This window comes from Typha angustifolia, chromosome 3 (genome assembly GCF_048772165.1).
Source record: "Typha angustifolia cultivar Huaian chromosome 3, ASM4877216v1, whole genome shotgun sequence".
In the NCBI taxonomy this organism is placed as follows: Eukaryota; Viridiplantae; Streptophyta; class Magnoliopsida; order Poales; family Typhaceae; genus Typha; species Typha angustifolia.
In genome coordinates this window covers 7,552,721-7,580,231 of record NC_133241.1, presented here as the reverse complement: position 1 = coordinate 7,580,231, position 27,511 = coordinate 7,552,721, and the positions used below count along the sequence as shown (strand labels likewise).

The window sequence follows — 27,511 nt, the reverse complement described above, 5'->3', positions numbered from 1 at the left end:
TCATCTGCCACTGTAGGACTTCCGTGCAGTCGGGGGATGCAGACGATCGCGCATCCAAGACGGGTGAAGTACCTGATACACGGGCAAACCTTCAATAAATGCCCATCTCCATAATCCATTCTCACACTCCCGTTCGTTTGAGTTATTCTAACCGACTGCAAGTCTCTTCTCACTGCATCCATTGATGTGGCATTAATGAAGTCCAAATGTGGAAAGATACCGGCCCCATTGGTGTATCAATTAAAATAAAAAATATTAATTATATTTTGCACCCTCTATATCAAAGAATGTGAAAAAAAAAAACTAAATATTAATTTATTGTTCAGCCCTATCTCTTGGAAATATTAAAAAAAATATAAATAAGGGTATAAAATATAATTTTCCTTCAAAAGATAAATATTTATATTTATCCTAGCACACGTTTGTATATGTGTGGATGTACTCGTGTGAGCCTATCTACCCGGATTCTTCGCCCATATCATTGCTATTGCCGCAATAAGATTCCTTTAATTTTTCCCGTTTCTTGTAAACATAATATATAGTCAAACTTGTTCCGCAAGTATTAGATTAAATGAGTAGAAGACTAATGCCACAATTACTTGTAATACAATTAAATGGATAATGCTTTCTAGAATACCCAATTATTAATTATATATATATATGTATGTATAGAGATATATGAGAGATAGGGATAGGATGAAGATCAAGTGAGTGGGAGTTGTATTCGATGTGAACAGAGGATATTATTTTTAGTCCGACTGCTTTCCTCACCAACTCCAAGGTTTTGGAGAGATCCGAAGCAATCCGAATTCTCCAGTTTTCTGGTTCACTTCAACTCGCCTCTCGTTGTTCTTTGACATTTAGACAAACACGTCGTCTCCAATCGCCATCTATCTCATCCTCTCATCTGTTATATATATTCTCGAGTGATTGGAGGAAGGAGGAAGGAGGAGGAGGAGCAATTGTAACCATGGCAGGAGAGAGAGTCGATGCGGAGAAGGCAGCGGAGATGGTGGGGGGTTTGAGGAGAATGTTTGAGTCGGGGAGGACGAAGGAGTACGAGTGGAGGATGGCGCAGTTGAAGTCCATTGCGAGATTGATCGATGAGAAGGAGAAGGAAATCATGGAGGCGCTCCGAGAGGATCTCGGAAAGCCCGAGATTGAGAGCTATCTCCATGAGGTTATTGATATTTTTTGTTTCTTTTTTGCATTCTTGTTTGGTTTCGTTTTTAGATTGGGTTTGTTTGCATGATTATGTGTTACTGAATGTTGGATTGTGGAGGATTTGATGGGAGCTTTGGTTCCGGTGAACCCTAGGAATCAATTAACGGTGGATTGGACTTGGCTGGGGTTCTTGAATTACAGGGGTTTTGATGCCATTTCTTGATTGAAAAAAAAAAAAAAAAAAACTGGTTCTATGTTTTTGCATGGATAAATTGATGTAACTTGGCTACTTTAGATTAGTTGCAAAATAGAAAAAAGAAAAGAAAAAAAATCTTTTGCTTTTATTGTTCTATTCATCGTATTGGAAGTATGGTTTTCTTGTAGAGTGTGCGTCTACTTTTCTTCGTTTGCCTGGTAAGTACTTGTGCTGTATTAATTGGTAAGATTTCTTGTCACTCTGTTGGGGTGATGCTAATTGAGATATGCTGCTTGATTACTTATTGACGTCAAATTCCATTTTCTCTAATTTGTATTGGAATTATTCGTAAATTTTCATGTTAACCCTTTTTAGTATTTCTTCCACCTGTTATTGCTTATGTTCTAGTAATGTGAACTGAGTTTTCCATTTACTCATAACCAACTTTCATGATGCAGATCTCAATGGCAAAGTCAGCATGTACATTTGCTCTAAAACAACTGAAAATTTGGATAAAGCCAGAGAAGGTATTGCTTGGTTCAAGAAGAAATAACCCTAAACTCTAAACCTTATTCATGTGTCAGTATTTGTACTATTCTTCTGCTGAGAGCATTGATTTCTAAGTAATCAATATTTAACAGGTGCGAAGTTCTGTTACTACTTATCCATCAACTGCGGAAATTGTATCAGAGCCCCTTGGGGTTGTGCTGATTATATCAGCATGGAACTATCCCTTCTGTAAGTAGCATGATCCGATTTATCTTGAAACATGTACTTATTTAGGGAACCTTTTCTTAAAGTACTGAAATCTGATATGGTCTGGCAAAGGTAGTTTCTTGGAGTCAGTGTATCTGCTGTGGCAAGAAGCCCAATTTTTTTTTAACTTTGAGGTTATGTTTATTACTGAAGTTTAATTTTATCTGTTATGCATACCTTACCCCTGTTAGAGCTTCTTTCCAAGATCTGAACACCTGCCATTAGAGTTGGGAAGTCAAGGAACTTTTCTCTGCATAAGATAACTTTCCGTTGTCAAAGTTTCTTCAACTTAATAGAAAAGAAATGTTCCTTCACTTTCATATTTCTATTCCAAGGCTGTGTTAGAATACACTTACATGCTTTCTATACTGTCAGAGTTTTTTCTTTTGATATAGTTGGATCGAACAAGCTTTGTTTGGCTGGAATGCTTTCGTTTTCTGGAATAATTGTATCTTGCTTTGCGTGAAGTTCTATAGCTTGTACATTGTTGGAGGCATTAAGTGAGCTTCCTGGGACACCACATGCGCTTGCTTGAGACTCTATATTGACAAGTTCTTTTGCCAAATTCCTGTTTCCTTCAGGCTTGAGCACTTTCCATTTAATCCAAGTCCTATATAGTTTATATATGTTGCTGAAGATAAATTATTCGTGGGCTTCTGACATGTTCCTGTGAAATTGATGAATGATCTTCCAGTCTTATATAAATGTTATTGCACTAGAAGAATTGTGCTATGTTAGATCTTCTGCAACAAGAAAAAGAATCCTCTAGAGGTAGGAAGTCTTAATATGCTTGCGCAGATCTTCCATAAAATGTCTAGAATAACATGCTTGTGTAGATCTTCCATAAAATGTCTAGAATAACATGCTTGTGTATTTCTATTTAAAACAACTTCCCGATTATTCTAGGTGTACATAGTTCTCTACATTGTGCTTTCTCTTCTATGAGCATCTTAATTTTTTGTGACTTAATTGGATCTTCTACCTACGGAACTTTGGTTAGTGCACATCCCTTATTTTAGCAGTTAGCAGAGCACCAGTCACTTTACTAGAAGTCAGTTATAGAATAGTTTATTTGTTTAGCTTTCATCTTTGTGTATCTTTTAAAATATTTTTAAAGAAATCTTTCAGGTGCTTCTCATTTACCCATTTTAAATTGTAGTTATTTTAAGGCTACCAAGGTCACATGATCCCTGGTATTTGTTGTAACTAGTAAGTGTCTATTATTCAGTTTCTAGCTATGAAGACATTTTGTTAGTTTTCCTTGTTCTGTGTCATTATTTATTGTTGAAATTTATTTTTGATGGTATCTTTCCTTTATGGAAGAAGTATATGTTATTTCAATCAGAACGCCTAGGTTAAGTATTAACTGTGACTATTCTTTTCAGTATTATCTCTTGAACCACTCATTGGAGCTATTGCTGCTGGCAATGTTGCTGTCCTAAAGCCATCGGAAGTTGCGCCGTCCACTTCATCATTGTTTGCAAAACTTTTACCAGAGTACATAGACGAATCTTGCATAAAAGTAGTTGAGGGGGGCATTCCTGAAACAACAGCTCTTTTGGAACAAAAGTGGGATAAAATATTCTATACAGGTTTTTACTTAATAATGCCCCTCACATATTGGCAAAAGGCATTAATTTCATAGTTAAACTTGTATCAAATGCTTGCTCTTGTTGTCCACCATCTGTTTAACAATGTTACTCTTCTGTTTAGCTTCTCAACTTGCTGTACATGAGGCTTAAGTACTTACTACTTAGTAATCTGGATTATACTTTTAAACATAATGTTTTCTGTTAGTACAAGTATGCTTTGTTATGCCACATTTGACAAATGTCGGAAAGTATACAGCCTATTTAAGGTGTTTAAAGAACTTGTAATCTATATACATGTCCACGAGCTATTTAATTTATATCTGAGTGCTTCAAAACCATACAGGTAATGGAAAAGTAGGCCGCATTGTGATGACTGCAGCGGCAAAGCATTTAACTCCAGTAGTTTTGGAGCTTGGAGGAAAATCTCCTGTTATTGTTGACTCGAATGTAGACCTCAAAGTAATCATCTCTCGTTGTATGGAAAATTACTGGATTTTGTAAACTGAAAGTACTGATAATTCACTTTCTCATGTGAGTGTTTCGTTCTTATTTTCAATTAATGTTTGTAGGTTGCTGCTAAAAGAATTGCAGTGGGCAAGTGGGGATGCAATAGTGGGCAAGCTTGCATTGCTCCAGATTATATTATCACAACAAAATCTTTTGCTAAAGAACTGGTAGACTTATCCATGACTATGTGGAATTAAGTGGAGTAAGGATTTGATGACATCGTTCTATTTCTCATTAGTGGATTATGACTTTTACAGGTGGATTCTCTGAAGATAACTTTGGAAAGATTTTATGGGAAGGATCCTTTAGAGTCCAAAGACTTGTCTCGCATTGTGAATTACAATCATTTCAGTCGCTTGACAAGTTTATTGGATGAAAAATATGTATCTGACAAGATTATTTACGGAGGGAAGAGAGATGAAAAGCAGCTGTAAGCATCATATATTAGAACTTCTATTTTGATTGTTACAGAAGTTTAAATGCCATTGAATCTCAACTTTGTTCCACTTTGCCTCAGGAAAATTGCTCCAACGCTCTTATTAGATGTTCCACATGATTCAGTAATTATGAAGGACGAGATATTTGGTCCCCTACTTCCAATCATCACGGTGAGAAATTCTCTTCTCACACAATTTTTTGAACTTGAGTCTTTCTTTTCTATAAACAAATTATTATTATTATTTTTCGAAAAAGTTGCATAGGAAGCTAAAGCTGTTTATAGAATCACCAAAATAACCTTTCACAGTATGCTAGCTTCCTTAGATGGTAAGTATGTCTGAAGCTAGAGGGTAATCTGCTAAAGTTACCTGTGTATGTTTTGGTTGATTTAATTAGGTTGACAAGGTGGAAGACAGCTTTGCTTTTATCAACTCAAAGACAAAGCCTCTTGCTGCTTATCTTTTTACCAAGAACAAGAAGCTGGAAGAGCAGTTTGTGAAAAATGTATCTGCTGGAGGACTCCTCATAAATGACACAGTCTTACATGTAAGTTTCTGTTTAAATTTTTCTTTCACATACACATGCATGCAATCTGTAATTGACAGCACCGCAGAATCTCATCATTGCTCACTTGCATAAACCTGAAAAATAATGTGAACAAGCTTCATAGTTGAAAAAGATTTCTTTGCTCATCAATCTAATTAATTGTATCCCAGAAACTTAAAGAGACACAAATCTGATACTCATTTGCAATGCAGCTCGCCAACCCTTACTTGCCATTTGGTGGAGTTGGAGAGAGTGGAACTGGATCTTACCATGGCAAATTCTCCTTTGAAGCATTTAGTCATAAGAAAGCTGTCTTATCGCGTGGTTTTGGCGGGGAAGCTAAGGCGAGGTACCCTCCATATACACCAGCTAAGCAGAAAATTCTGAGGGGACTGTTGAACGGCAATATCATGGCCCTAATTCTTGCTCTACTCGGATGGCCCAGAGAATGATTAGTTAGTTCTTCATACCGATGATATATGTCACATTTATTCGGTTGTTCGCCTGATATTGTATCATATAGAAACCCTGACTCTGATGTTGAAGGGCTTATACTTTAGGGTGCTTGCTTATATGTTCTTCTCTCTTCTCTTGGCTTACATTATGGATTTCAAGATAATAAATTTTATTATAGATTGGATCAAGATGTCAGATTCCTGCATATATCACCTTTTCCTGTATGTCAAAAGGAAAGCTTTGTTGTTTGCGAATGCACAATTAATTTCTCAAAATTATTTTTAAAAAAAGAAGAGGTTGTATACGTAATTAAAATTATAATGAATCAATGCATTGATACATATATCTTAATTCTATCAAAAATGGCCTAAAAAAGGGCATTTTCGTCGTCCAACATGTCGGCCTGGCCTTAGGTAGATGTGATTATTGGGCGGGCCGACATGTGAGAGATCAAGCTAGTGGGCCCGACTTACCTTTTAGCTATTTTAAATTTTTTTTTACCATTAGCTTATTATTTAAAAATATTTCTATTCCTCCATTTAAAAAAATATTATATTAATTTTTTTTAAATATGTGCAAAAATAATGTACAACGATAGACGGACGGACTTAGTTGCGGGCCAGATTTTCAGGCCAAAAGTAAAGGGCTAGCCCCTGCCACCCATGAGTAGTTTGGGCTCAAGCCGGACCAGACCCAAACCGGCTCCAAGCCGGGCACCTACGGGCTGCATGGTTTGATCAAGTCTAGCCATCAAGTTTAGCCTTAGGTAGGCGAGTTATGGTGTTATGTTGTCCTTTTCCTCCCACCACATTTCGGTTGCTATTGATTGTCCTACAAGAACAGTTTATCTTAAAGCGGACCTACCATTACGTACAAACCGAACCCACGCGTGCATCGCCCATTGGCGAGAGGTCACTCGTTCCTAAAGTTGTTCTCGCGGTTCAGATGACAGCGGGCGCCAATAAAGGCGGGCTTCGTGTGGCCGTGCCCATCTCCCTCCCTTTCTCTTTCCCCGCCATTGAAAACAAGCGGAATAGAAAGTATTACTAGAACCCGAGGATTTTGCTATCTATTTTTGGAAATAAGACAAGAAGCGTTTAAATTCCTCATCCATCCTTATTCCAAACTCGAAGAATCCCTTCTCTTGTTCTCCAGGAAGGTATGGAATTATGACATTGTGAATTCTTTATTTATTTATCCCAATCGTACATAAATCCATCTGAGAATTTAGGTAGGAGTATTTGAAGCTTTAGCTAGTCATGAATCTAATGGAGTTTTCCTCGTTAGATATAGGAGTATTCTCTTTTCTTGGCAATGAGGATGTCTTGTTGGCTTATCTGTGGGATCTCTTAACATTGTGAATCCTCTGAAAAGATTTTGAATGATCTTTTGGTGATGGAGTAAAAATTTTCAAAAGTTGATTTTTATTTTTTATTTTTGGTGTGTAAGCGTTTGTGTTTTGATATTGTACACTTTTCAGATATATCAAAAGATCGTTTGTATGTGATAAATGGCTTTATTTGGGAGAAGCCCACGAATGGATAGTAGGAGGTCATCATCGTACTGTTCAACGGTGACTCTCGTTGTGTTTGTGGCGCTATGCTTGATTGGTGTTTGGATGATGACATCCTCATCGGTTGTTCCTGTCGACATGTCTTCATCGGAAAACAAATCTGAGATGAAACAAGAAGTTTCTATGATTGATTCTAGGATACCAGAGTATAGGCCGACAGACATGTCTAACAATGCATTGCAGGAAGAAGCAAACACCAACATGAATGATTCTCCAAATGAGAATGGTTCTGTTTCTATTGACGAGAACAATGTGCTTGGGAAAATGGTCGAAAACCCTGTTGAGATGACTGAAGAAGAAAAACCTACGAAGCCTACTGATGATACGAAGGATGAATCGTTTAACACGTCAAAAAACCTAACCTTTGATGATGAAAATGGGAAGACTGAGGGTGGAGAGTTGATCAAGGAAGACGGTGAAAATGCTCGCACTCAGGAGGATGTTCAAGATAAAAGCATGGCAGAGAACCTTGAAGAACCTACCAAAGAGAAATTCGAGCAAAACGCTGATGAAGCTGAAAATGATGAGAAAATGAAAAATTTAGATAAAATTTCTAGCGAAACTAAAGGAGGCGGCCTACAGGAATCTGCTGGTGAGAAGATGTCAATGAGACAGGAGAAATTAAATGGCAATGAACTAGAGGAAAGGGATGATCATGGCAACCAGGAGAAGGATGTGGAACAGAATCTTGGTGAGACTGGAAATGGAAATCAAACTAAAGATCAGATGGTAACTGAAGTGTTTTTCCTTGATGCAGCTCAGTCAGAGCTTCTGAATGAGACTGAGACTGGAAATGGAAACCAAAATAAAGACCAGATGGCAACTGAAGTTTTTTTCCTTGATGCAGCTCAGTCAGAGCTTCTGAGTGAGACTAAAACTCAAAATGGAGCTTGGTCTACCCAATATGCTGAGTCAAAGAATGAAAAGGAATTGACAAAAAGCCAAGACAAAGGATACAGTTGGAAGCTGTGTAATGTAACTGCTGGAGCTGACTACATCCCTTGCCTCGACAATGAGGAAGCTCTCAAGAAGCTTCGGACAACTAAGCATTACGAACATCGTGAGAGGCATTGCCCTGGTGAAGCACCAACCTGCCTTGTTCCTCTTCCTGAAGGATACAAACAACCAATTACGTGGCCCAACAGCAAGGATAAGGTATATATGAAAAAGCATTGGATCAAAATTCAAATCTTTTCACTCCTTTTCTATGTATCTTCTTCATGTTCTTGAGATTACTACAGATATGGTACCACAATGTTCCTCATACCAAGCTTGCAGATGTAAAGGGACACCAGAATTGGGTTAAGGTTTCTGGAGAGTACCTCTCTTTTCCAGGTGGTGGTACTCAATTCAAGCATGGTGCACTCCACTACATTGATTTTATCCAGCAGGTCCAGTTTCTTTACACAGGAGTAGCTTCTCCTTGTTATGATTTGGTTTCTCAATTTGCAGTTGACTACCAAAAATTACTCTTTCTGATGCTAATGATTTTTACATGATTGTCATTTTCTCTATTGCAGTCTTTTCCTGATATAGCTTGGGGTAAAAGAAGTCGTGTCGTATTAGATGTTGGCTGTGGAGTAGCTAGCTTTGGAGGATCTCTATTTGATAGAGATGTTCTTACCATGTCTTTTGCACCAAAAGATGAGCATGAAGCCCAAGTGCAATTTGCTCTTGAAAGAGGAATTCCAGCTATATCAGCAGTCATGGGCACCAAGAGACTTCCCTTTCCCAGCCGCGCCTTTGATGTTGTTCACTGTGCAAGATGTAGGGTCCCATGGCACATTGAAGGTAGCTATCTTTGAACTTGTGATTTCGTTTTTCACAAAGTTACACTTCATATTATTGAGATGATAATCCGTAGGTGGCATGCTTTTGCTGGAGCTAAATCGGTTACTGAGGCCTGGTGGTTACTTTGTGTGGTCCGCTACACCTGTTTACCAAAAGCTTGATGAAGATGTTGAGATTTGGCAAGGTTTGTAATTTGATATATAACCTCTGGGCATTCATAATTTTGCAGATGCAGCATTGCCTATTGTACTTATCATGCTTTATGTCTGAGTTATACTTGAATAACTTATTTACCCCAGATATTTGTTACTTGTATGCCATTCGATCATATCTCTCATGAAGCTTAAGAGAGTACTATAATATTCATAGACCGTTGGATGAAAGATTACTCATTGTTAATGCTGATCTTGTACAAAGTAGCACATCAATCCCTAACCACCCCTAACTTATTTGTCTGGAAATTCTGTCAGCCATGTCTGAACTTACAAAGTCAATATGCTGGGATATGGTGAATAAAACAAAGGATTCCCTTAACCAAGTTGGCTTAGCGATATTTAGAAAGCCTTCCAACAATGAGTGCTATGACAAAAGAATGGAAAACAATCCTCCATTTTGTCAAGAATCAGATGATCCTAATGCAGCTTGGTGAGACTCCTGAAAAGAATATGCAACCCATTTGTTTTATTAACTTTTTCTTTTTTTCATATGCCTTATGTCGATATATTTTCACGCTTATAGGAACATATCTTTACAAGCATGCTTGCACAGAATGCCTGTGGATGCTACTCTGAGAGGGTCACAGTGGCCTGAAGAATGGCCACAAAGGTTGGAGGAACCACCATATTGGTTGAACAATTCCCAGGTTGGTGTTTATGGTAAACCTGCTCTTGAGGACTTCAAAGTAGATTATGAGCATTGGAAGCATGTTGTAAGCAAGTCATATCTTGACGGAATGGGAATCAACTGGTCCAGAGTGAGGAATGTCATGGACATGAGATCTGTATATGGAGGGTAAGCAAAATTCATGCATTTATTTGGACAGTCTATAGCTAATCTATGATTGTCCATCTAACTAGAATATTATTCATCTAATATTCAAAACTCTGTGACCACTATCTATGTTTTTATTGTTATGATCCCACTATTTCTCTGTATGAACACTCTGCTTAATATTGTTGTCACTTACCAAGTGAAAAAGAATTTTTATACATCATATAAGAATGAGTATGTAACATTATGGACATTCTTATAGTGTTTCCCAAATATGATGAATAGGTTATTTGCCAATAATTGTACAATTCAGTTTCTATAAATGATCTTGAGCTTCTTCTCACTAAGATGACTAGAAGTTTGTTCACCTAAAATCTTGCTTGCACACTAGCTTAAATTTCCTTTGCCTTGGTTTTGACAGTTTCGCTGCTGCTCTGCGAGACATGAAGGTGTGGGTTATGAACATTGTATCAATTGACTCACCAGACACACTTCCTGTTATTTATGAGCGTGGATTGTTCGGGATATACCATGATTGGTGTGAATCATTCAGCACTTACCCAAGGACATATGATCTTCTCCATGCAGACCATTTATTGTCCAAGATAAAGAAGAGGTGAGCATCATGTATTTTTTCACTTATTTGTAAGATGACCAGTTACAGAAATTAACCCTTTTTTTTGTGCTGAGTCTACTAACAGTAAAATCAACGGTGATGACACATATAACCTGTAGAAATCCTTGCTTAAAGATTATTCACATACCTGACTTGTTTGCATGAAATATTAGCATTGAACTTTTTTACATCAACAAAATTTCTTTCTTGAAACTACTAATGGCTACATCCGATCCAATAAATGTATTAAGTATCAGAAATCATCTTATTAGTAGTCCTAGATCACTAAATTGCTATTATACTGATATGAATATATGGTTGGGCTAGTTAAAGAAGTTCATGTGCACTTACCAGAGGTACTAGATGTTAACTATCTAATCATCTACTCACACAATTTATCCCTCCACGAGTTAATTTTTGTCTGTTTTGCATGTTCCACTATTCCAGCTTCTCCACTAGTATCTTAAATTAGTCATCTCGTAACTAGTTGATTGAAACTTGGTGATGGTGCTAGAAAATGTTTCATCCTCCTGAGTCCAGACAATTATGTTTACTTGCAGGTGCAGTATAGTGCCAGTGATCGCTGAAGTAGATCGGGTACTGAGACCAGAAGGCTATCTAATAGTAAGGGACAATGTTGAGACTGTGAATGAAGTTGAAAGCATAGCAAGATCGTTGAATTGGGATATAAGAATGACCTTCTCAAAGGAAGATGAGGGCTTGCTATGTGTCCAGAAGACACTGTGGCGTCCTAAATGATTAGAGAGGAGCATGGCAATGTCTTAGACTTAACCAGTTCCAAATTAGGTGGTAGCTATTCGTCTTTGATAATCTCACACATTTTTAATGCTGCTAGTTTCCTCCATCTTGGTCCCTTGCCAAGAATGAGAAGTTATATTTTACAAATTGTAAGATTGATGTAAAAAATTTCATTTTTGAAGGCTATTAATTTTGATGTATATATTGGTTATGCAATTCTACTTATAATCTATATATAGGGTGAAAACGGTCTGGATTAAATCTGACCCCATCCGGGTTCGGATTTGAGTTTTATCGAACATGAATTGAGATTCTCTTATCTATCTTAATATTGATATTCGTATTTGCATTTGTTGGATATAGATACAGGTTGAAGTATAAAATTCAAATCAGTATTTACATATCATTTAGTTTAAAATATTATTTAAATAGTGGTGTAGAAGACCTTATATATTTATGTGAATCTCTAATATTGTGTTTTGTATATACTTATTGATTGTGTATAGGTTTTAGTAATTATATGACAAATTCTCATAGATAATGAATATAGATATTTGATATTTAATCCGTCTACATGGTTGTAAGCTTGTAGTTAGTAGATATGGTAATTAAATTCACTGTCTAAATTTATATCCGAAGAAATATCATATGAATACGAATATGAGTTTAGCCTCTCTATAACAAATAGTAGGAAATAAACTGGATAGAGGGAGTAGCATCAATAAGATATTTGAAAGAATCCAATTCAACATTGCTAACAATGTTGGTGAACAAATATCACCTACCTTAAAAAAAGGACCCTTAATTAGTGAAAGTAGATTATTATTCCAACCCTTACATTTGGGTAGAAAAGTTTAGGATTCAGAACAACATAATAAAGGATAAGAACCATTTTGCTTATAAACAAACCTATCAAAAGGATGATTTAAAAAATACCCCTGCATCCATCTGTCTGTCAGAAAGTGATTAATCTACCTGTAGAAATCCTTGCCTAAAAAATGTTAGTAAAACCATATAACTATGGCTCTTTTTTCAGAAGATGAAGTAAAATGAGACAAGTTACTTCCTAACTCTGGCATACATACATAAGGTGGTGGACTTCTAAAAAATTATTACTTTTTTCCATCTTCCAGGCAACCAAACAGACCCATAAAACTAATGAAATTAAATTACCCTGCCATACACTGCCCTTTATCTAACTCAAACTCTGACACTAGACAGTCAAGTAGAAACTAACAACCAGACTATCTACTGCTTTGAGTAAGCAATCCTCTTCACGAGAATATATATATGTACGTACACAAAGATTTAAACGTTATCCTACTCACAGAAAGTCAAAAGTCTTCACTCTCTTCCGTTACTCGTTACAACCAAGACTACTACTCCTGCTCAGTGTTCCTAAAACTGTACCCTAAAATATTGTCAACATATATAGTTTTAAACCGATCAATATTAAATATGATATTAATATTGAAAGGAGTGGCAAAGAGGCAGGATTTTGATCCGGGAGAAATTACTTGGAAGTACGATTTTATCACTTGACATTTTAAGTAACATTTTTAAGTACCGTTGGAGAGACCCTTAAAAAAGGGCAGATACATTGTAACTGACATAGCTTGGTATGATCATATTTACAAGAATACCCCTGTCCTTATCACTTAAACTAAGTTACTATATTTGTCCGCTTCTCCTTCCTTCATAACGCCAACCTCGCCTCGCGTCCCTCGACCACCGCCGACACTCCCCAGCCGTCTCCCACTATCTCTGGCCATGGACTTCATCTCCAGCTCTCTCCTCTCTTCTCCTCCCTTACCCGCCAAAGAAGACAACGATGGTAATGTCTTGTTCGATCCGTGCACTCTCGGGAATGAGGCCAAGATACCCGCCCAATTCATCTGGCCCGAAGACGACCGCGTCCCGTCCGACGAGTACCTCGACGCCCCGGTCGTCGACCTCGGCCCCTTCCTAGCCGGCGATGCGGCCGGGGTCAGCCGCGCAGTGGAGGCCGCCAGGGAGGCGTGCATCAAGCACGGGCTCTTCCAGGTGGTCAACCACGGCGTCGACCCCGCGCTGTCGCGTGGCGCGCTGACCTGCGTCGACGAGTTCTTCGGGCTCCCGTTGGAGGAGAGGATGAGAGCCCACCAGCGGACCGGGAGCTTGTGGGGATATTCTGGGGCCCACGCCGAGAGGTTTGCCGATAAGCTGCCTTGGAAAGCGTGCTTATCGTTTGGGTCGGATGGGAGCATCGTCGACTTCTTGGGTTCTACCATGGGAAAAGGTTACGAGCCGATGGGGTAATTTTTTTCACACAAGATCACCTATTTCTGTTCCACTTTCACTTCATACTCTTTTACCATACTAATTAAGCTATTAAAGAACGACGATCTTGGTGTTTTACATTGCAACACGATGCTTGCTTGTTAATAGCAGAGCGGTGTACGAGAGATACTGCGAAGCCATGAAGAAGGTAGCCTTAACGATCATGGAGCTCCTGGGGATCAGTTTGAGGGTTGGTAGAGATTACTTCAAGGAATTCTTCGAGGACATGGGGTACATAATGAGGTGCAACTACTACCCCCGGTGCCCGGAGCCGGAGCTGACGCAGGGGACCGGGCCGCACTGCGATCCGGTGGCGGTGACCCTACTGCAGCAGGAGGAGGTGGAAGGGCTCCAAGTGTTCACCAAGGGGAGTTGGAAGGTAGTCCGGCCGGTTCCTCATGCTTTGGTGGTCAATATTGGGGATACGTTCATGGTAATGAAGCACTTTCTACGTATACTTTCTCTTCTTCTTCTTCTTTTTTCTGGGGTTTTCTGCAAATAAATCACGTACTTTTGATCTTATTGCGAAAGTCCACCTCAGTTTTTCATATTTATTAAAATATTCTACTTCTTTCTCATATTTTGATGTGATAAAGTTATCGCCCTTGTTTTAATGCCTCCCAAAATGTTACTGATAACTAGAATTTTCTTTTTTTAATGTGTATTGTTACTAATTAAGAGCGTAATATAGTAGATAGAGTTAATAATTACAAGGAAAATTTATAAATACACCCTATATTTTATCTATTTTATTATTCGTATTCTGTTTTTGAGAATTTTGTAACCCGGTATCTTATTTTTTCTATAAGTCTCATATAATATATTTTTTCTTTAAGAACTTCATATAACATTCCGTGTTAATTTAGACGGTACTATAAAAGAAATATCTCGTTATAATATATTGAATAATTTATAAATAACTAAATTACTATTGCCTTTATTATTTTTTTTCTCTTTAAAAATAAGAAAGAGTGACGAGGAGGAGTAGAGGGAGAGAGAAGACGAGGAAAGGTGGATGCTTGCAACGACAATGACACTAGAGGGAGTATGTGGGGAAGATAGTGAATAAGGAGAGAATGGTGGGAGTATTTTAGTAACTTAATTAACGTTAGTTAATTAAAATAATATTAGTGTTAAATAAAAATTATAGGGAAAAAATAAGGATCAAGTTATAAAATGCTTAGAGACGAAGTTAGAATCACAAGATAAATAAAATATAAAGTGTTATTTGTAAAAGTACCTCATTATAATTTTGGATTTTATTTTTACAGATAGATTAATCTTCCAATTTATTGCGAAAAACCTCCTCCCTTCCGGTTATTAGTACCTCTCTGCGCGCTGTCAATTTTTCTTTCTTTCATTAGAATGATACGACGTTGGATTGTGATAGAATTTTTTATCGAATCCAAAATTTGATCCTTCTGATTATTACTACGCTCTTTTGGCTGTTAGACTGTAATAACATCGCATGCAGGCTCTGTCCAACGGCATGTACAAGAGTTGCCTGCACCGGGCCGTCGTAAACCGGCACGACGACCGCCGGTCCCTCACCTTCTTCGTGTGCCCTAGAGGCGACAAGGTCGTCCGCCCGCCGGAGGAGCTGCTGGCCCGAGACGGCGGGTGGCGGAACTACCCGGACTTCACGTGGTCGGAGATGGTGGAATTCACGCAGCGCCACCACCGGGTTAACGGCGTCACCCTCTCTTGTTTCTTCGAACACCTCCTCTCCACCTCGTCAGCCCAAACCACCACCCCTTAGATCATCACTTGGATATGGATAGTAATCTAAGAGTCAGGCTAATAATGTGGTCAAAGTTAAATGAGCATAGTGAAAGTCTATACTCTATAGAAGTTTAAAAGTGTGAGTTTAAAAGCATAAGTTGTGACAGTTCTGAAGTTTTATTTTGTCAGGAGCCATGGTAGTATGGTATGCTAAGAGTCACAACTTTTCAAATAAAAAGGTCAACTTGAGTTTAATTTGTCTCCTATTTTCTAATAATATGTTGGTGCTGACCTATTTGCAAGTTACTAGATTTATTGATACTATTATAGATGAATACATACTCATCTATTTAAGAGGAAACTAAACTATATTTTACTCTACCTGTGGATAGATCTAAATTTATTTAACCTCTTATAATTTTAATTTGTACAACTTTACCTTCTTATGATTATAGTTAAATTAAAATTCTTATTTTTTTAATCATGTTGTAATGTATAAGTCGAATTTAAGATAAAGTTATAGACAATTAAATAAATTGTAGATATTAAATATGAATATATTTTTAATAATATTTTATCATCTAAAATTTGATTATATTATTTCAGATACAATAGAAAGCTTATTCAATTACCTATAATTTTATCCCTAATAAATATCTTCATATTTGACTTACAAATTGGTCAAATATGATAAGAAAAATAATAATTTCTTTTTGAAAGAATAAAATGACAATAAATAAAACTATAGAGATATGCAACCACTGGAGGTAAAATAAATATAATTTCCCTGATTCATTATCACTCAGAAAGTTTACTGCCACAAAATGAGCTCTTGTTGATATTAAATATGCCCATATAACTGGCTGCAGCTTGCACGATTAGATTTGGACAATGGCTCCCTAATGTAGATTATACATAAATCGAACAGCACAATGCTACTAGAGAACAACTAGCATATACACGCTCTATTGTTAAAAAGTACTACGATACACCATGGACCTCCCACAGTCATAGATGGATAGAGGTACAAATTTGAAAGCTTCTAATCCTGAGTATCGGTGCTGTAATCAGCACCATCAGCATAACTATCAAGGAGGAAACCTGATGTTGATGATTACACCTTGTGACGAATCATTCTGTGATCTATTTATCCATCTGCGTCTTGAGGAATAGATCATCTAAGAATCCAGCACAATCTTGTGGTTTGGCATGGAACATGAGTTGCGGCGGCTATATTCTGAAACGATTCTGATGTTGCGCTCCTGTTGCTGATCAAGAAGCAGTTTTCACTGATGCTGTAAAGCAAACAGTGACCAAACTAATGTGGCTTCTGCACCTCATACCACAATTAATTTCCTTTTGGTGGATCAGGCGTAGCAATGCTAACATTCTCCTGTAAGAGGCTCAAAAGTTCCACCGATCAAGTTGCAGTTTTGCATCAGCCATATCCTTCTGCGCTTTCTTCCGCCGGTAAAAAATGGGGCAGTCTCGACTAAAATAAAATAAACATTCGATAATTATTCATAAAATTGAATTCTCGCAATAAGAAACAGAGATGAGTGAAAGAAATAAAATGTTGAACCTTGTGCACAGAACATCCTGGTGAAGAGAACCTTGGCATTCTTGGCATTGTGTCCACAGCCTTCCAAAGAGAGTCTCCAACTCGGAAACTTTAAAGTAGCCAACAAACAAATAACCATGAGAATTGACTAGAAAAACACAAGTATGGAAAACAGAAAGTATAATATAAATGGAGAACTTCTCTAAATTTGCAGATATAATACTGTCAGTATTATGCAAAACAGTTTTCAAAAGCAACTTGTTAAAAGAAAGATTAAAATGATATTTCATTATAAAAGAATAACCGATATTACCATTTGCTACTGTTTTGCAATATAACTCGGCTTCTCTTCCTTTGCAATGTGAGCAAAGAGTTTGATCTCCATTACTGACAGCAAAAAATAAGAGCAGAATAAAGTCCAAACAACATGTTCTATCAATCACCATAAAAAGTAATTAATAGAGGGCTGAAAAAGTGAATTTAGCAGAAGTTACAGTGCTACTTTTAAGAAAGGGAAGTAATAACCATAGGAATTAGAATGATCCTACTGTAAACTTAGCATCATAGAACTCTCAAATTTTCATCCGATGTCTTTGTTTGCTATCAAGATGTATACTGAGATTGCTATGCAGTCAACCAGAAGGAACTGAAACACATTAAGATACTAAATAAACTCTCCTACTTACCACAGTTTATGTCCTACTACCAAAGGATCTTACCTGATAACTGCTTTGCATCCGAGGCAGCTAAGTTGTTTCTTAGCAAACTTCATTATCCCACTGTTAGAAGGAGTTGAAATAGAGACTGCTCTTGTGTGACTTCCATGAAGAAGCTCTCTACTTGCATTCTTCAGAATTGGCTCAAATATTCTCAATAATGGCTGCAGTATTGACAACATACAGTTTATTGAGGAAAAAGAATAAACAATATAATTTTAGTAATGAATATTGCACGGACCTTGCTGATTTGATTTTCAAGATAATATTGAGGATCTATTGGAATGTTATTCTCCAGCACATATATTGGATCTTCTGACTTCTCATAAGCCTGCATGTATAAAGCAAAAGCATCAATAGCATATCTTAAATGGTATTCTTGGGAAATGAAGATGAAATGAATTACCTTGGCCCCTTTTGCAGCTTTAATTATGACATAGGGAACACGATCTCCAACATTGGGTGCAGTAGCAGCATCTCGCTGTCCAACAATACCTATGTTAGTGCCAGAATTGTTGGCTAACCATCTTGATATCAAATGGATAAACAGAAAGAAAGAAAGAAAGAGAGAAGCTCATTATTGACTTTGAGAGGATCCATGTGCACGACTATTTGCATCTAACATGCTTCCTTGCATGACAATTTCCAAATTGAAGATTTTTCAGAAGAGAACTTAAACATTCACTTTCATCTCTGTGACAAGGAGGTCCCACTATATCTATCCACCTCAATGATAATACCAATTATTACAAGGTACTTCCAATAAGATTTATTTGTAGGTGAAGAAATGGAGACATGGGTCCTTGCTGGCTGTTGCACCAGCTTTCAACATAAATATATCCTAACAAAATCTTAAGGAAAATTTCCTGGATGATGAACATCTCTTTATCTGCTTTCATCTGATTGTTCTTTCTGGAGATGCTATCTGCGGCCTCAGTTTCTTACACCTCTAATAAGCTTCCTAGAAAGAGAAGTAAGCTTCACCGAGAGCTAATAGAAAAAAGATACTTATGGACACATGTTTTGTGACAACATCCTTGTTCTCCATTTATGCTAGGTCAAACTAGTTAAGGAGCACCAACAGTAATGAGAGATGCAGGGCCCCAATGCTACCTTCTAGCCTTATGGTTCACATATTTCTCCTAGGGTTTCTGCATCTCAAACATGAGTATACTACTAATGCAACTTTTGTAATTAACTGGTGCTGTTCATATATGGAAGTCTTGTGATACTAAACTTTCATAACTTCAGTCGTTGCTCTCAACCAAGCAAAAAGGATATGCTCATGTTCTCTACAGTAATCAAATTCAAAATCAATAAATATATGATAAACCAGTGACAAAAGGTAAAGAAAATGTATTCATACTTTTCGCATCCGTTCAGCAAGTTCAACATGCGCAGCCTTTACTGCATAATCGTCTCCTGTTTTTGTTAAACCCTGTGAGATCAGTAGAATAATTTCAACTTTAGAATAATTTCAACTTTAGAATAAATCCAACAGTTACTGTTGAATATGTACTAGATGCCATTCACTAGTTAATATAGCAGGCAGGACTTTCTCCAGAATAACAGAACTTCATAGTAAGAGATCTTCTTACCTTTGTTATAACTAAAAGGGACAGATCCATGCGGTTCATCAGAAGATCAGAAATGGTATTCTTGACATACTGAACTGCACCAGGAACATCTCGATCGATTAATATTTTATGAAGGCATTCATTAACCAGGTTCTTCACCAACAAACAATTGTCTCTCCTGACTGTCTCAATGCCTGTTAATCATTATCACATTATAACATACCTAAAGAAAAAATAGGATGCTATCCTACAAGAATACAGTTTAATTCTTACCTTTAGTGTCCATTTTGTCAAACTTAACAGAATTTGTCCAATATAGCCCAGCGTATCTCTTCTTGCTGATTAATAGGTATGGATAATAGACCTTCTCAAACTCCAGTTTGATTGGCTTCAGAAACAAAAGATATTCTTCTACAATTAACCAACCAGATAAATAATTTGAAAAGAAAAGGTTTGAATCTGCAGATTCGCTAATGTAGAAGTAAAAATAAATTAAGCTAGATAAGAAATATACAGTTGCAACAGTAAGCACTCAAATACGATAACTTGCACTTCCATATGTACCTTTGTAAACGTTCCGCTAATGTACTCTGCAGCTTCTCTTCCTAACTTCATTGCATCCTCCACAGCTGTAACACCAAATTGCACCATCACAGAGTCGGTGTCTCCATAAACCACCTAGTAAAAAATGGAAGTTATAATTTTCAGAAACAACTAATCTTGGAAAAATGGTTTCTCTTTGGACAGAATCAACCATGCATTTGTATATAACATAAACATGTAGAATATGCTTATTGGAAATTCAGATTGAGACCAGACACTTATTAAGTAGAAATCTTGGTAGTACAGAACCAATTTTCTTGACATAGGAAACACTCCCTCTGTTCATCATAACAGCAATGATAACTTTACAGTGCTGGCATCAAGTTTGGGAATTCAATCAATTACAGTCATGATAGATGTACAGAACCATGTTTCTTTACCAGCACCTCATAAAATTAATTTGGCCATGAGTCTAAAACTCCTCGTGCTCTAGCACAACATTTCATTATGCAAATATACGACAATCTGAAAATTGGTAACTCCTATTTGTAATTAATTTCCACTTTGCTTGTAAGTTATAGAAATGAAATCGTTCATACTGATATACAAAAAATACAGGAGTGATAATAATATTTACCTCAGCATTATGATCATAGCCCCCAATGGTTGTGAATTTATCTTCCACCAGCTTCTTTGTATGTTCAATCATCTGTCGACCTTCAATGAAATGAAAGAAAGAATTTTACACCATACTTGGAGAAAAAAGAATGTGATGCATCATCAAAGTCCTAAACATTTCTTGAAATAAAGTATTAAATCACTGCACTAGTGTCTAAATTTAAAAATTAGTTCTCTACACAGATAAAAGGAAGAAGAGTTTACCATAACTTGTTACGCTAGAAGATATCTCTAAACAAGGTAATTGACCAACGGTTGCTCCAGTGAAACCATATACAGAGTTGGCGCTTATCTACAGAAACAGAAGATATTGCACAAAGCTCACAACCCAAGCTGGCAAGGAAAAACTCAATCACGTGCATATATCATCTTGAGAAAAGTATACACATCAAACAACAAGGAGAAATACTTTTAAGGCCAGCTGGCGGCCATCAAGAACGGCCTTTTCGAATGGATCTTTCGCTTCCTAAAATACATTGTAATCAGTACAGGCCTCATATTAGAAATCCGCAATGATATCAAGTTGTCAACTAGAATCAAGAACTAAAAAAGGGTTGCATTCAGCATAACCCAACATAAATATCATTGCTAACTATTGTCTTCCGAAATTTAAAAATGCTGCAGTACTTTCAAATCTGCTTTTGCCCTCCTACGAGCAGCCAATAGTTCTTCAAGGATTTCTGGAAGTATACCCTGATTGGAAAGTTGATACGTTATTTTCATTGAAGAGCACTCCCAATATGAAGCCAAAAGTATTCATAAGAAGCCAAGTGATCTGAGTGAGGAAGTATTTAGATTTTACCTTCTGTAGTTCTGATTTCACAAATATTTCACCAGATGGAGTCTTATTGATACTTTCTGCAGGCAAATTGAATCTGCGAGCATCCTCTGGTGGCACCTTTACAAAGTAGGAGGCAAATGAGAGCCAATATTCATGTAGACAACCAAAGAGACTGATAGCTAAGCTTGCACTGTAGCATATTCTAGATGAACAATGTCATCTGAAAATGAACTCTTTACCAAAGTACAGTAACATAGGTTGTACGCCATCATGATGGAAGGATATAAAGAAGCAAAGTCCAAAGTGGCAATAGGCTTCTCATAAAATCCAGCTTTCGCCTCCAAAACCTGCAAAGGAAAATAAGCAGATTGCACTGTGTCTATTAGAACCTTTCTGATCCTTTTCCAACTTTAGAACAACAAAAGTATCATTCAAATCGCAGTCTTGATCATATTGCCAGTCACAACATGTATAAACCCAACCAGCAAAACATATATAATAATATATAAGTAAATCACAATAATTTGTAGCAAAGGATCCTCACTCAAACCAATAAAGATCAGAGTTTCATGGGCTTTAGCTTTCTTGACCCAAATTTCAGGTCTTACGATCTTGCTAGGCTTCTTCGCTCATGACTTCCACACAATATTTGATTCCAATTGCTTTACCCTAGAAGTAGCAAGTCTTCTGAGATCTCTCATTTGCATAAACTGGCACAGTTACTGTTAATAATATGCTTCTGTATACAGATAGGAACAAACATAGAAACCTGTGACATATGTCCACTTCAAAGAATTTACAACACCTTCTTTGAGTACTTTCTCCTCCCTTGTTGAGGTCATTGTGCTATATCTAGCAATAATAGTGTTTTATACCTAGATTTAAGATTCAGTCTCAGGCTAATATAAGCTAAAGAAAGCACCATGGCTTGCTACCATATTCTGTAACCTGTAATAATTAGCAGAATCCCACATGAAATAACACTTTCATGGAACTTAAATTCCCAGCCATAACTTCAATTTGGCAGTATGGACACCTTTAATTTACCAAGACAAACGAGTTAAAACTCAAAAATCATCAACAGTTCATAAGATCTAGCATTTTCTATAGTTTGTATCAAACCTATCCAAAAGCAATATGAAGAGATATACATTTCTTGTGCTTAAGAGAAATTGTTATACGTTATAAAATCCACCAAAGTTAAACAGTTGGCAGAAACAGAGTACAAAATGCCAACTAATCCATATTCTGATGTATGAAGCAACATGAGGAGCAGAAAAGTATAGCGCAGGTTTATCGACTTACTGTTGCACCCTCAAAGGTTTCTTGTCCAGATCCATGGCCTTTTATGTTTGGTATAACAAGGTTCCTCTGCTTTGCCTTCCTGAGGAGTTGAGAGAGGACCTGGAGAGGGGAGTATATGTAAGCTGAAGAATTGTCCATTCAACAAATGTGACAGAAGCAATATGAGTGTCACCTTTATGCTCTGCCCTCTTGAAAGCAGAAATGAGATAGGGACACCAGTGACTCTTGCCATCTCCACATAATTGTAGATATACATTAATTTGTCTAAGAGACGTTGTGGAAGATAGGCATCCTGGATTTACAACAGAAATAAGTTATACCAGGATTGACACAGGCACACCAGAGGGAGTACTAATGAATATAGGATTATTATATCACTACATATTGCAAAGGATGAAAATCTTATAGAAAGATGATGACTGGAACTATCTACAAATATAGTAGAAATCAAATTGTTCATACTCTGAAGCATCCATTACACCTTAAATCATACCAAAAATGCAAACTAAAGATATTAGATTTACTAATAAAACTAACCTTAACTGTTTACTTATAACAGAACAAATAATCAATGTCATGTTGAGATGAGTACTCAACACTTCATAAACCATCGCCTTGTATGATTAAGCTTAGGTGAAAATTATGCCTAATTAATCTGAAAACATTTATTGGAGTTGCCATGTCATCAGTTGGACATCAAGAAAGTGCTAGGAAGGCCTTAAAACCAAGGATTCCTGTTTCAATCTGCCATGGCCATGCTGCCCATCCCAACACATGTTGCTCCAACAAGCTGAAACATGGAAGGGTTGCAAAGATCTCTTGGAAGTACACTGTTTATTTTGCAAACAGCACAGTATTTTGTTTTATTCTTCAAACACTAAGTTCACATAATTGCACATAATATTCAACATAATGGCGAACCTACTCAATACAGCATAATAGCTTCTTTTACATCAAAATGGTGGTACACTGGGCAATTAATTGCTATTTGCATTTTCAGAAAGCACCTCCAATATGATATGCATCATGTTGTATCTGAGAAACTACCGGAACAAAACAACTTCTATTTGCAATGAGGACCTAAATAAGAAAAATAGCGAAAACATGTATAGAATAAATATTTTCATGCAATATTACGAGAAATAACTGACATCAACCGCAGAAAAGAAATTAAATGAGATTATGTAAAACTGCACAAAAATAATTAAGTACCTTCAAGCAATAGACAGCCAGTCGTCTTCTTGTCTCTGAGTTACCATTTTGAAGATCAGATATTATTGAATGGTGAACATCCTCTTTCTGCTCTTAAAGAACAAACATCAGAAAAACAATATTCCATAACAAAAGAATATATAATGGCACATAAAACCATAGCAAGAAATGATGGAAGCTCACTTGCTCTGCAAGAAAATGTGCTGATACAGAATTCAGAGAATATGAACTGAGCTTATAATCCCGTTGCATTGCCTGTTACATTTGGTACATAAAATACCAGGCTAAATAGAGCTGAAAAAAGGTAATGTAATTGTTTACCACTTAACATAAATAATTGACACTGTCATTAGATAAGAACCTGAAGTAAATCAAACTGCACTCTTCCCTCTACAGTTACTTCTTTGCTTTCACGAACACCATATTGCCTGCATGAATCAAACTATTGTCACCATAAGCATCCCACCTGGAGAGAACCTAGGGCTTCTAATTACATGATTAATGTAGCAGAGTGATAGTTCGATTATGTCATAATCTTAGACCAATTTAAGGTTGAAGGATGCCAAATCTTATGTACAAATTTCTTAGGAACTCATAAGTTCAAGCTTGCAAGTAATTGCAATTTCCAAGTAGACATGTTACCAGTTTTACTATCGAATGAACAATAATGCTAACCATGAAGTCAACATATAACCACTCTCAACAATAGCCTTTGAAGGTGGAATCAAGTTGGATAGTGGAAAACAATCAATGATTGGTTCCCTATAGATGACATCTGAAACAGGCATTTTGTCCAAAGATAATGAAACACATGGCATGAATGAGCTTTTGGATTCAGACCCTTTGTATTGGGTATAAAAAGTGGCAGAGATAGTAAGTATAACCAGCACCATGCCATCTTGAATGCTTTCAGTTTCAATAATGCAAAAGTGTTACCTTGAATTGAAAGTTGTATCACGGACACGAACACGACTATTTCTGATGCGACCTAGAATTGGAAAATCTGCTATCTTGAGGACTTCCGCTCTCTGTAAGACAATCAGAGAATTCACTAAACATAGACCTGCTTAACTTCTTGCAAATGCGAAAGTTTATACTTGACAAGAGTGTTAGTACCTCAATAAGATATGGCAGGTCAAATTTGCAGATATTGTACCCAATTATAATGTCTGGGTCAATCTCTCGGATGAAATCCTGCAATTTATCCCATGTTAAACAATAGTTACAACAAAATTGAATGATCAGATTGGAGATGATAACCATGAGACTAATACATAATAGAAATATCAAGTATATTATTCACACACAACAACATAGACATAACAAGATAATAACTACTTAAGAAATAAAACTTGAAAAGGGGCCCAGCATGGTGCCAAAAAATGATCCAAGAAAAGAAAGATTTAATGCACAAATATTTGAAAAAGCTTAAGACTCAATGAGCATACACCATAAGCATTACAAATTCTACTGCATGTAAAAGCTAGAACAGAATCATACATAGATTCAAATTCCATGGAAGCTAAACGAAAAAGTTCAATGGATACTTACCCTCCAAGCGAGTAAAACATCTTTTTCTGTGTCGAATGACATCACATCAACTCCAACTATTGGAGAGCATGATTTGAGAGTCATCACATTGCGTACAAAAGGCCGATCATCACCTTGAAGAGTAACTAAGTTGGCTATCTATTCAAATTTAAGAAAAGAAAATCGGAAACAATTACTCTCATACAAGAATTTTGGAAAAGAAGAAAAAAAAAGACTTCAGGTAATTTAATTTTAACCTGCAAAGGTAATGAAATCAACCTGAATAACAGGATCATGAGTTGGTTCAGGAAAGAGCCCTTTACGACCAGCACACTCAATATCAAAACTTAGTATGCGAAATGGAGCCATCTTAGAATACTCTCCTTCTGGTGCATGACTGACCAATTCAGAATACAAGCAGTCCAACTCCAGTTGGCAATAAGATATAGTCCTATTTGTCTTCCTGTACTTCCCAACAGGAGCTTCAATCCAGTTGCCTCCAACAATGTTACAGTCAATCATGAAACGAAGTGCAAAAAGTATATTGCTTTCATATGTAAGGAAACTTTTTGAACCAAGGCCTTCAATCATTATGCCCCTCTCCAAGATGCCTAACAAAGTGCTACAAATGTTAATAAAGGTAACACCTTGAAATGAGAGGAAAAATTACAGGAAAGGATGTTACGTAACCATGTGCAAATGCCGATTTAGATATCATCCGTATGCTACTGATTTTAATATGAAAGACATAAAAAAGAAAGAAAGCAAAAGGAATGAGCTGAAGATAATTTATTGACCTTAAAGAAGTCCTATGCATTATTTCACACAACACATTCAGTTGAAAAAAAAATCTGTTTAAGAAAAAGAACACGGATTTCATTCTCTACAATTTCTACTTACCACGACAGCTAGCAACCATTGTTGGCAGAGCAACTACTATCTTAAGGAAAGACTGGGACTGGTGCTGTTGATAATACATAATGCTCTTCTTCTGCACTAATTCAATCCTCTTTATAAACCTTTGCACATTACTGTTCCTATTTGACTCCCTCATCCTCCCCTGTCAACAGGCAGAAAATTTTAAATGAAACTCTTCGGGGAAAAAAAAAAAAAAAAACCCCCACTTTCAGTGTAGAAAAGGCGAAAATCATGATAACCACCTCTAGGATTTGCTGGAAACGTGAGATATCATCAACCCCCATTCCTGCAGGACAGCTGATGTAGAAATATGGCTCGAAACCGTGCACATGGCAGCAGACACTGTGCCCTATCCAGAGTCAAAACCAAAAGGCTCCTTGAATCAGCAAACATTGTCCAACAAATAATTTCAATTTTTCTAAAAAAACAATCATAGAATCTAACCCTCTTTAGTAACACCAAAAATCCTAAGAATCGCAGCTGGACCAGATGAGTTAGGGATCAGCTCCTTATGGCTTTCTCCAATCACATAATCGATCTCCAACTGCTGGAAAACTGCAAGAGACGAACAAAATAAGGGCAAAATCATTTTTTGAAGATTAAGAACTGAGATCGAGACGAAGGGAGAAGGAATTGGGTCAGACCGATGCTTTGTGAGGAGGAGAGGTAGGATTGGGAGAGAGCGGGTCGCTTCCACTTGGAGAGACGGGAAGCGAGGGCCTCGTCGCGGAGGAGGAGGAGGGCCTCCTCGTCCTCCTCGTACTTAATTAGGGTTTCCTCCAAGAACACGTCTTCGTCCATCATCTCCTCCTCCGGTCCCCCGATTTGCGGCGGCGGCGGCGGTGGATTCTGAGGGCCGGGTTGGAATCGCTTGGTTGAGGATTTGGTTGTCGCCGGCGGTGGAGCGCCGCGTCTCTTCCCAGTCGAGCTCATTGTCCTGATCGTATTGGAGACTGGAGACTGGAGACTGGAGAATGGAGCGAGAGAGAGAGAGAGAGAGAGAGAGAGAGAGAGAGAGAGAGAGAGAGAGAAATTGGAGGATTCCCGCCATTATGGGAAGTAGGGTTTATAAGGGTTGGTGGTGCACGTGAGTAACGCGTGGGGATCCGAGGTCGACTATTGTGGTTTATTCGGGGGTTTTCTTGCATAAATTATAAATATTAAAAGTTATTATGAATATTCAAACATCAGTTTTGAATTTTATTATCAAAACACACCCCGAAAATACTTGGAATTGGAACCCCACCACCAACACCGGATATAAA

At 37.2% G+C, this 27,511-nt stretch overlaps 4 protein-coding genes across 5 annotated transcripts; 3 read left to right on the top strand and 1 right to left on the bottom strand.

Moving 5' to 3' along the window:
- Positions 1-703: 703 nt before the first annotated feature.
- LOC140780101 (aldehyde dehydrogenase family 3 member H1) lies at positions 704-5,843 on the top strand. Its single transcript, XM_073125440.1, has 10 exons — positions 704-1,180; positions 1,819-1,887; positions 2,002-2,098; positions 3,502-3,708; positions 4,052-4,167; positions 4,278-4,382; positions 4,473-4,645; positions 4,733-4,823; positions 5,050-5,199; positions 5,412-5,843. Exons 1-10 carry the CDS (start codon positions 971-973, stop codon positions 5,649-5,651), a joined length of 1,458 nt encoding a protein of 485 aa, XP_072981541.1. The 5' UTR covers positions 704-970; the 3' UTR covers positions 5,652-5,843.
- An 824-nt stretch (positions 5,844-6,667) lies between these two features.
- LOC140758165 (probable methyltransferase PMT24) lies at positions 6,668-11,547 on the top strand. The gene is made up of 9 exons (XM_073094245.1): positions 6,668-6,814; positions 7,136-8,383; positions 8,470-8,619; positions 8,749-9,019; positions 9,093-9,203; positions 9,490-9,664; positions 9,758-10,030; positions 10,431-10,625; positions 11,186-11,547. The coding sequence occupies exons 2-9, from the start codon at positions 7,166-7,168 to the stop codon at positions 11,382-11,384; spliced, it is 2,592 nt and encodes an 863-aa protein (XP_072950346.1). The 5' UTR covers positions 6,668-6,814; positions 7,136-7,165; the 3' UTR covers positions 11,385-11,547.
- A 1,607-nt stretch (positions 11,548-13,154) lies between these two features.
- On the top strand, positions 13,155-15,462 carry LOC140758263 (gibberellin 20 oxidase 2-like). Its single transcript, XM_073094356.1, has 3 exons — positions 13,155-13,678; positions 13,815-14,136; positions 15,178-15,462. Exons 1-3 carry the CDS (start codon positions 13,155-13,157, stop codon positions 15,460-15,462), a joined length of 1,131 nt encoding a protein of 376 aa, XP_072950457.1.
- A 731-nt stretch (positions 15,463-16,193) lies between these two features.
- LOC140758425 (DNA polymerase delta catalytic subunit) lies at positions 16,194-27,264 on the bottom strand. Of its 2 annotated transcripts, XM_073094583.1 has the most exons (29): positions 26,891-27,264; positions 26,691-26,801; positions 26,489-26,595; positions 26,229-26,388; positions 25,608-25,939; positions 25,350-25,487; positions 24,915-24,992; positions 24,735-24,826; positions 24,160-24,226; positions 23,982-24,053; positions 23,799-23,885; positions 22,759-22,878; positions 22,587-22,685; positions 21,521-21,628; positions 21,303-21,398; positions 21,128-21,193; positions 20,910-20,966; positions 20,705-20,792; positions 20,460-20,539; positions 19,844-19,957; positions 19,553-19,667; positions 19,301-19,473; positions 19,069-19,140; positions 18,109-18,183; positions 17,944-18,033; positions 17,706-17,866; positions 17,300-17,373; positions 17,008-17,095; positions 16,194-16,917 (listed from the first exon to the last, which is right to left on the bottom strand). In XM_073094583.1, exons 1-29 carry the CDS (start codon positions 27,177-27,179, stop codon positions 16,830-16,832), a joined length of 3,297 nt encoding a protein of 1,098 aa, XP_072950684.1. In that variant the 5' UTR covers positions 27,180-27,264; the 3' UTR covers positions 16,194-16,829. The 2 variants fall into 2 exon arrangements, with proteins under 2 accessions (XP_072950684.1, XP_072950685.1); XM_073094584.1 differs by lacking the exon at positions 26,891-27,264 and having other exon boundaries at positions 26,489-26,588; positions 26,691-26,765.
- Positions 27,265-27,511: the final 247 nt, after the last annotated feature.

What these genes read in the sequence shown, in the direction of transcription:
- LOC140780101 (XM_073125440.1), top strand. Translation starts at nt 971, where the DNA reads ATGGCAGGAGAGAGAGTCGATGCGGAGAAGGCAGCGGAGATGGTGGGG. An exon ending in GGATAAAATATTCTATACAG is followed by an intron (nt 3,709 to 4,051) that starts GTTTTTACTTAA and finishes AAAACCATACAG; the next exon opens with GTAATGGAAAAGTAGGCCGC. An exon ending in AATCTTTTGCTAAAGAACTG is followed by an intron (nt 4,383 to 4,472) that starts GTAGACTTATCC and finishes TGACTTTTACAG; the next exon opens with GTGGATTCTCTGAAGATAAC.
- LOC140758165 (XM_073094245.1), top strand. Translation starts at nt 7,166, where the DNA reads ATGGCTTTATTTGGGAGAAGCCCACGAATGGATAGTAGGAGGTCATCA. An exon ending in GGCCCAACAGCAAGGATAAG is followed by an intron (nt 8,384 to 8,469) that starts GTATATATGAAA and finishes AGATTACTACAG; the next exon opens with ATATGGTACCACAATGTTCC. An exon ending in TTGTCCAAGATAAAGAAGAG is followed by an intron (nt 10,626 to 11,185) that starts GTGAGCATCATG and finishes GTTTACTTGCAG; the next exon opens with GTGCAGTATAGTGCCAGTGA.
- LOC140758263 (XM_073094356.1), top strand. Translation starts at nt 13,155, where the DNA reads ATGGACTTCATCTCCAGCTCTCTCCTCTCTTCTCCTCCCTTACCCGCC. An exon ending in AAAGGTTACGAGCCGATGGG is followed by an intron (nt 13,679 to 13,814) that starts GTAATTTTTTTC and finishes TGTTAATAGCAG; the next exon opens with AGCGGTGTACGAGAGATACT. An exon ending in ATATTGGGGATACGTTCATG is followed by an intron (nt 14,137 to 15,177) that starts GTAATGAAGCAC and finishes CATCGCATGCAG; the next exon opens with GCTCTGTCCAACGGCATGTA.
- LOC140758425 (XM_073094583.1), bottom strand. Translation starts at nt 27,179, where the DNA reads ATGAGCTCGACTGGGAAGAGACGCGGCGCTCCACCGCCGGCGACAACC. An exon ending in TGCAGTTTGATTTACTTCAG is followed by an intron (nt 24,054 to 24,159) that starts GTTCTTATCTAA and finishes CAAATGTAACAG; the next exon opens with GCAATGCAACGGGATTATAA. An exon ending in GGATGCAAAGCAGTTATCAG is followed by an intron (nt 17,374 to 17,705) that starts GTAAGATCCTTT and finishes TTTTGCTGTCAG; the next exon opens with TAATGGAGATCAAACTCTTT.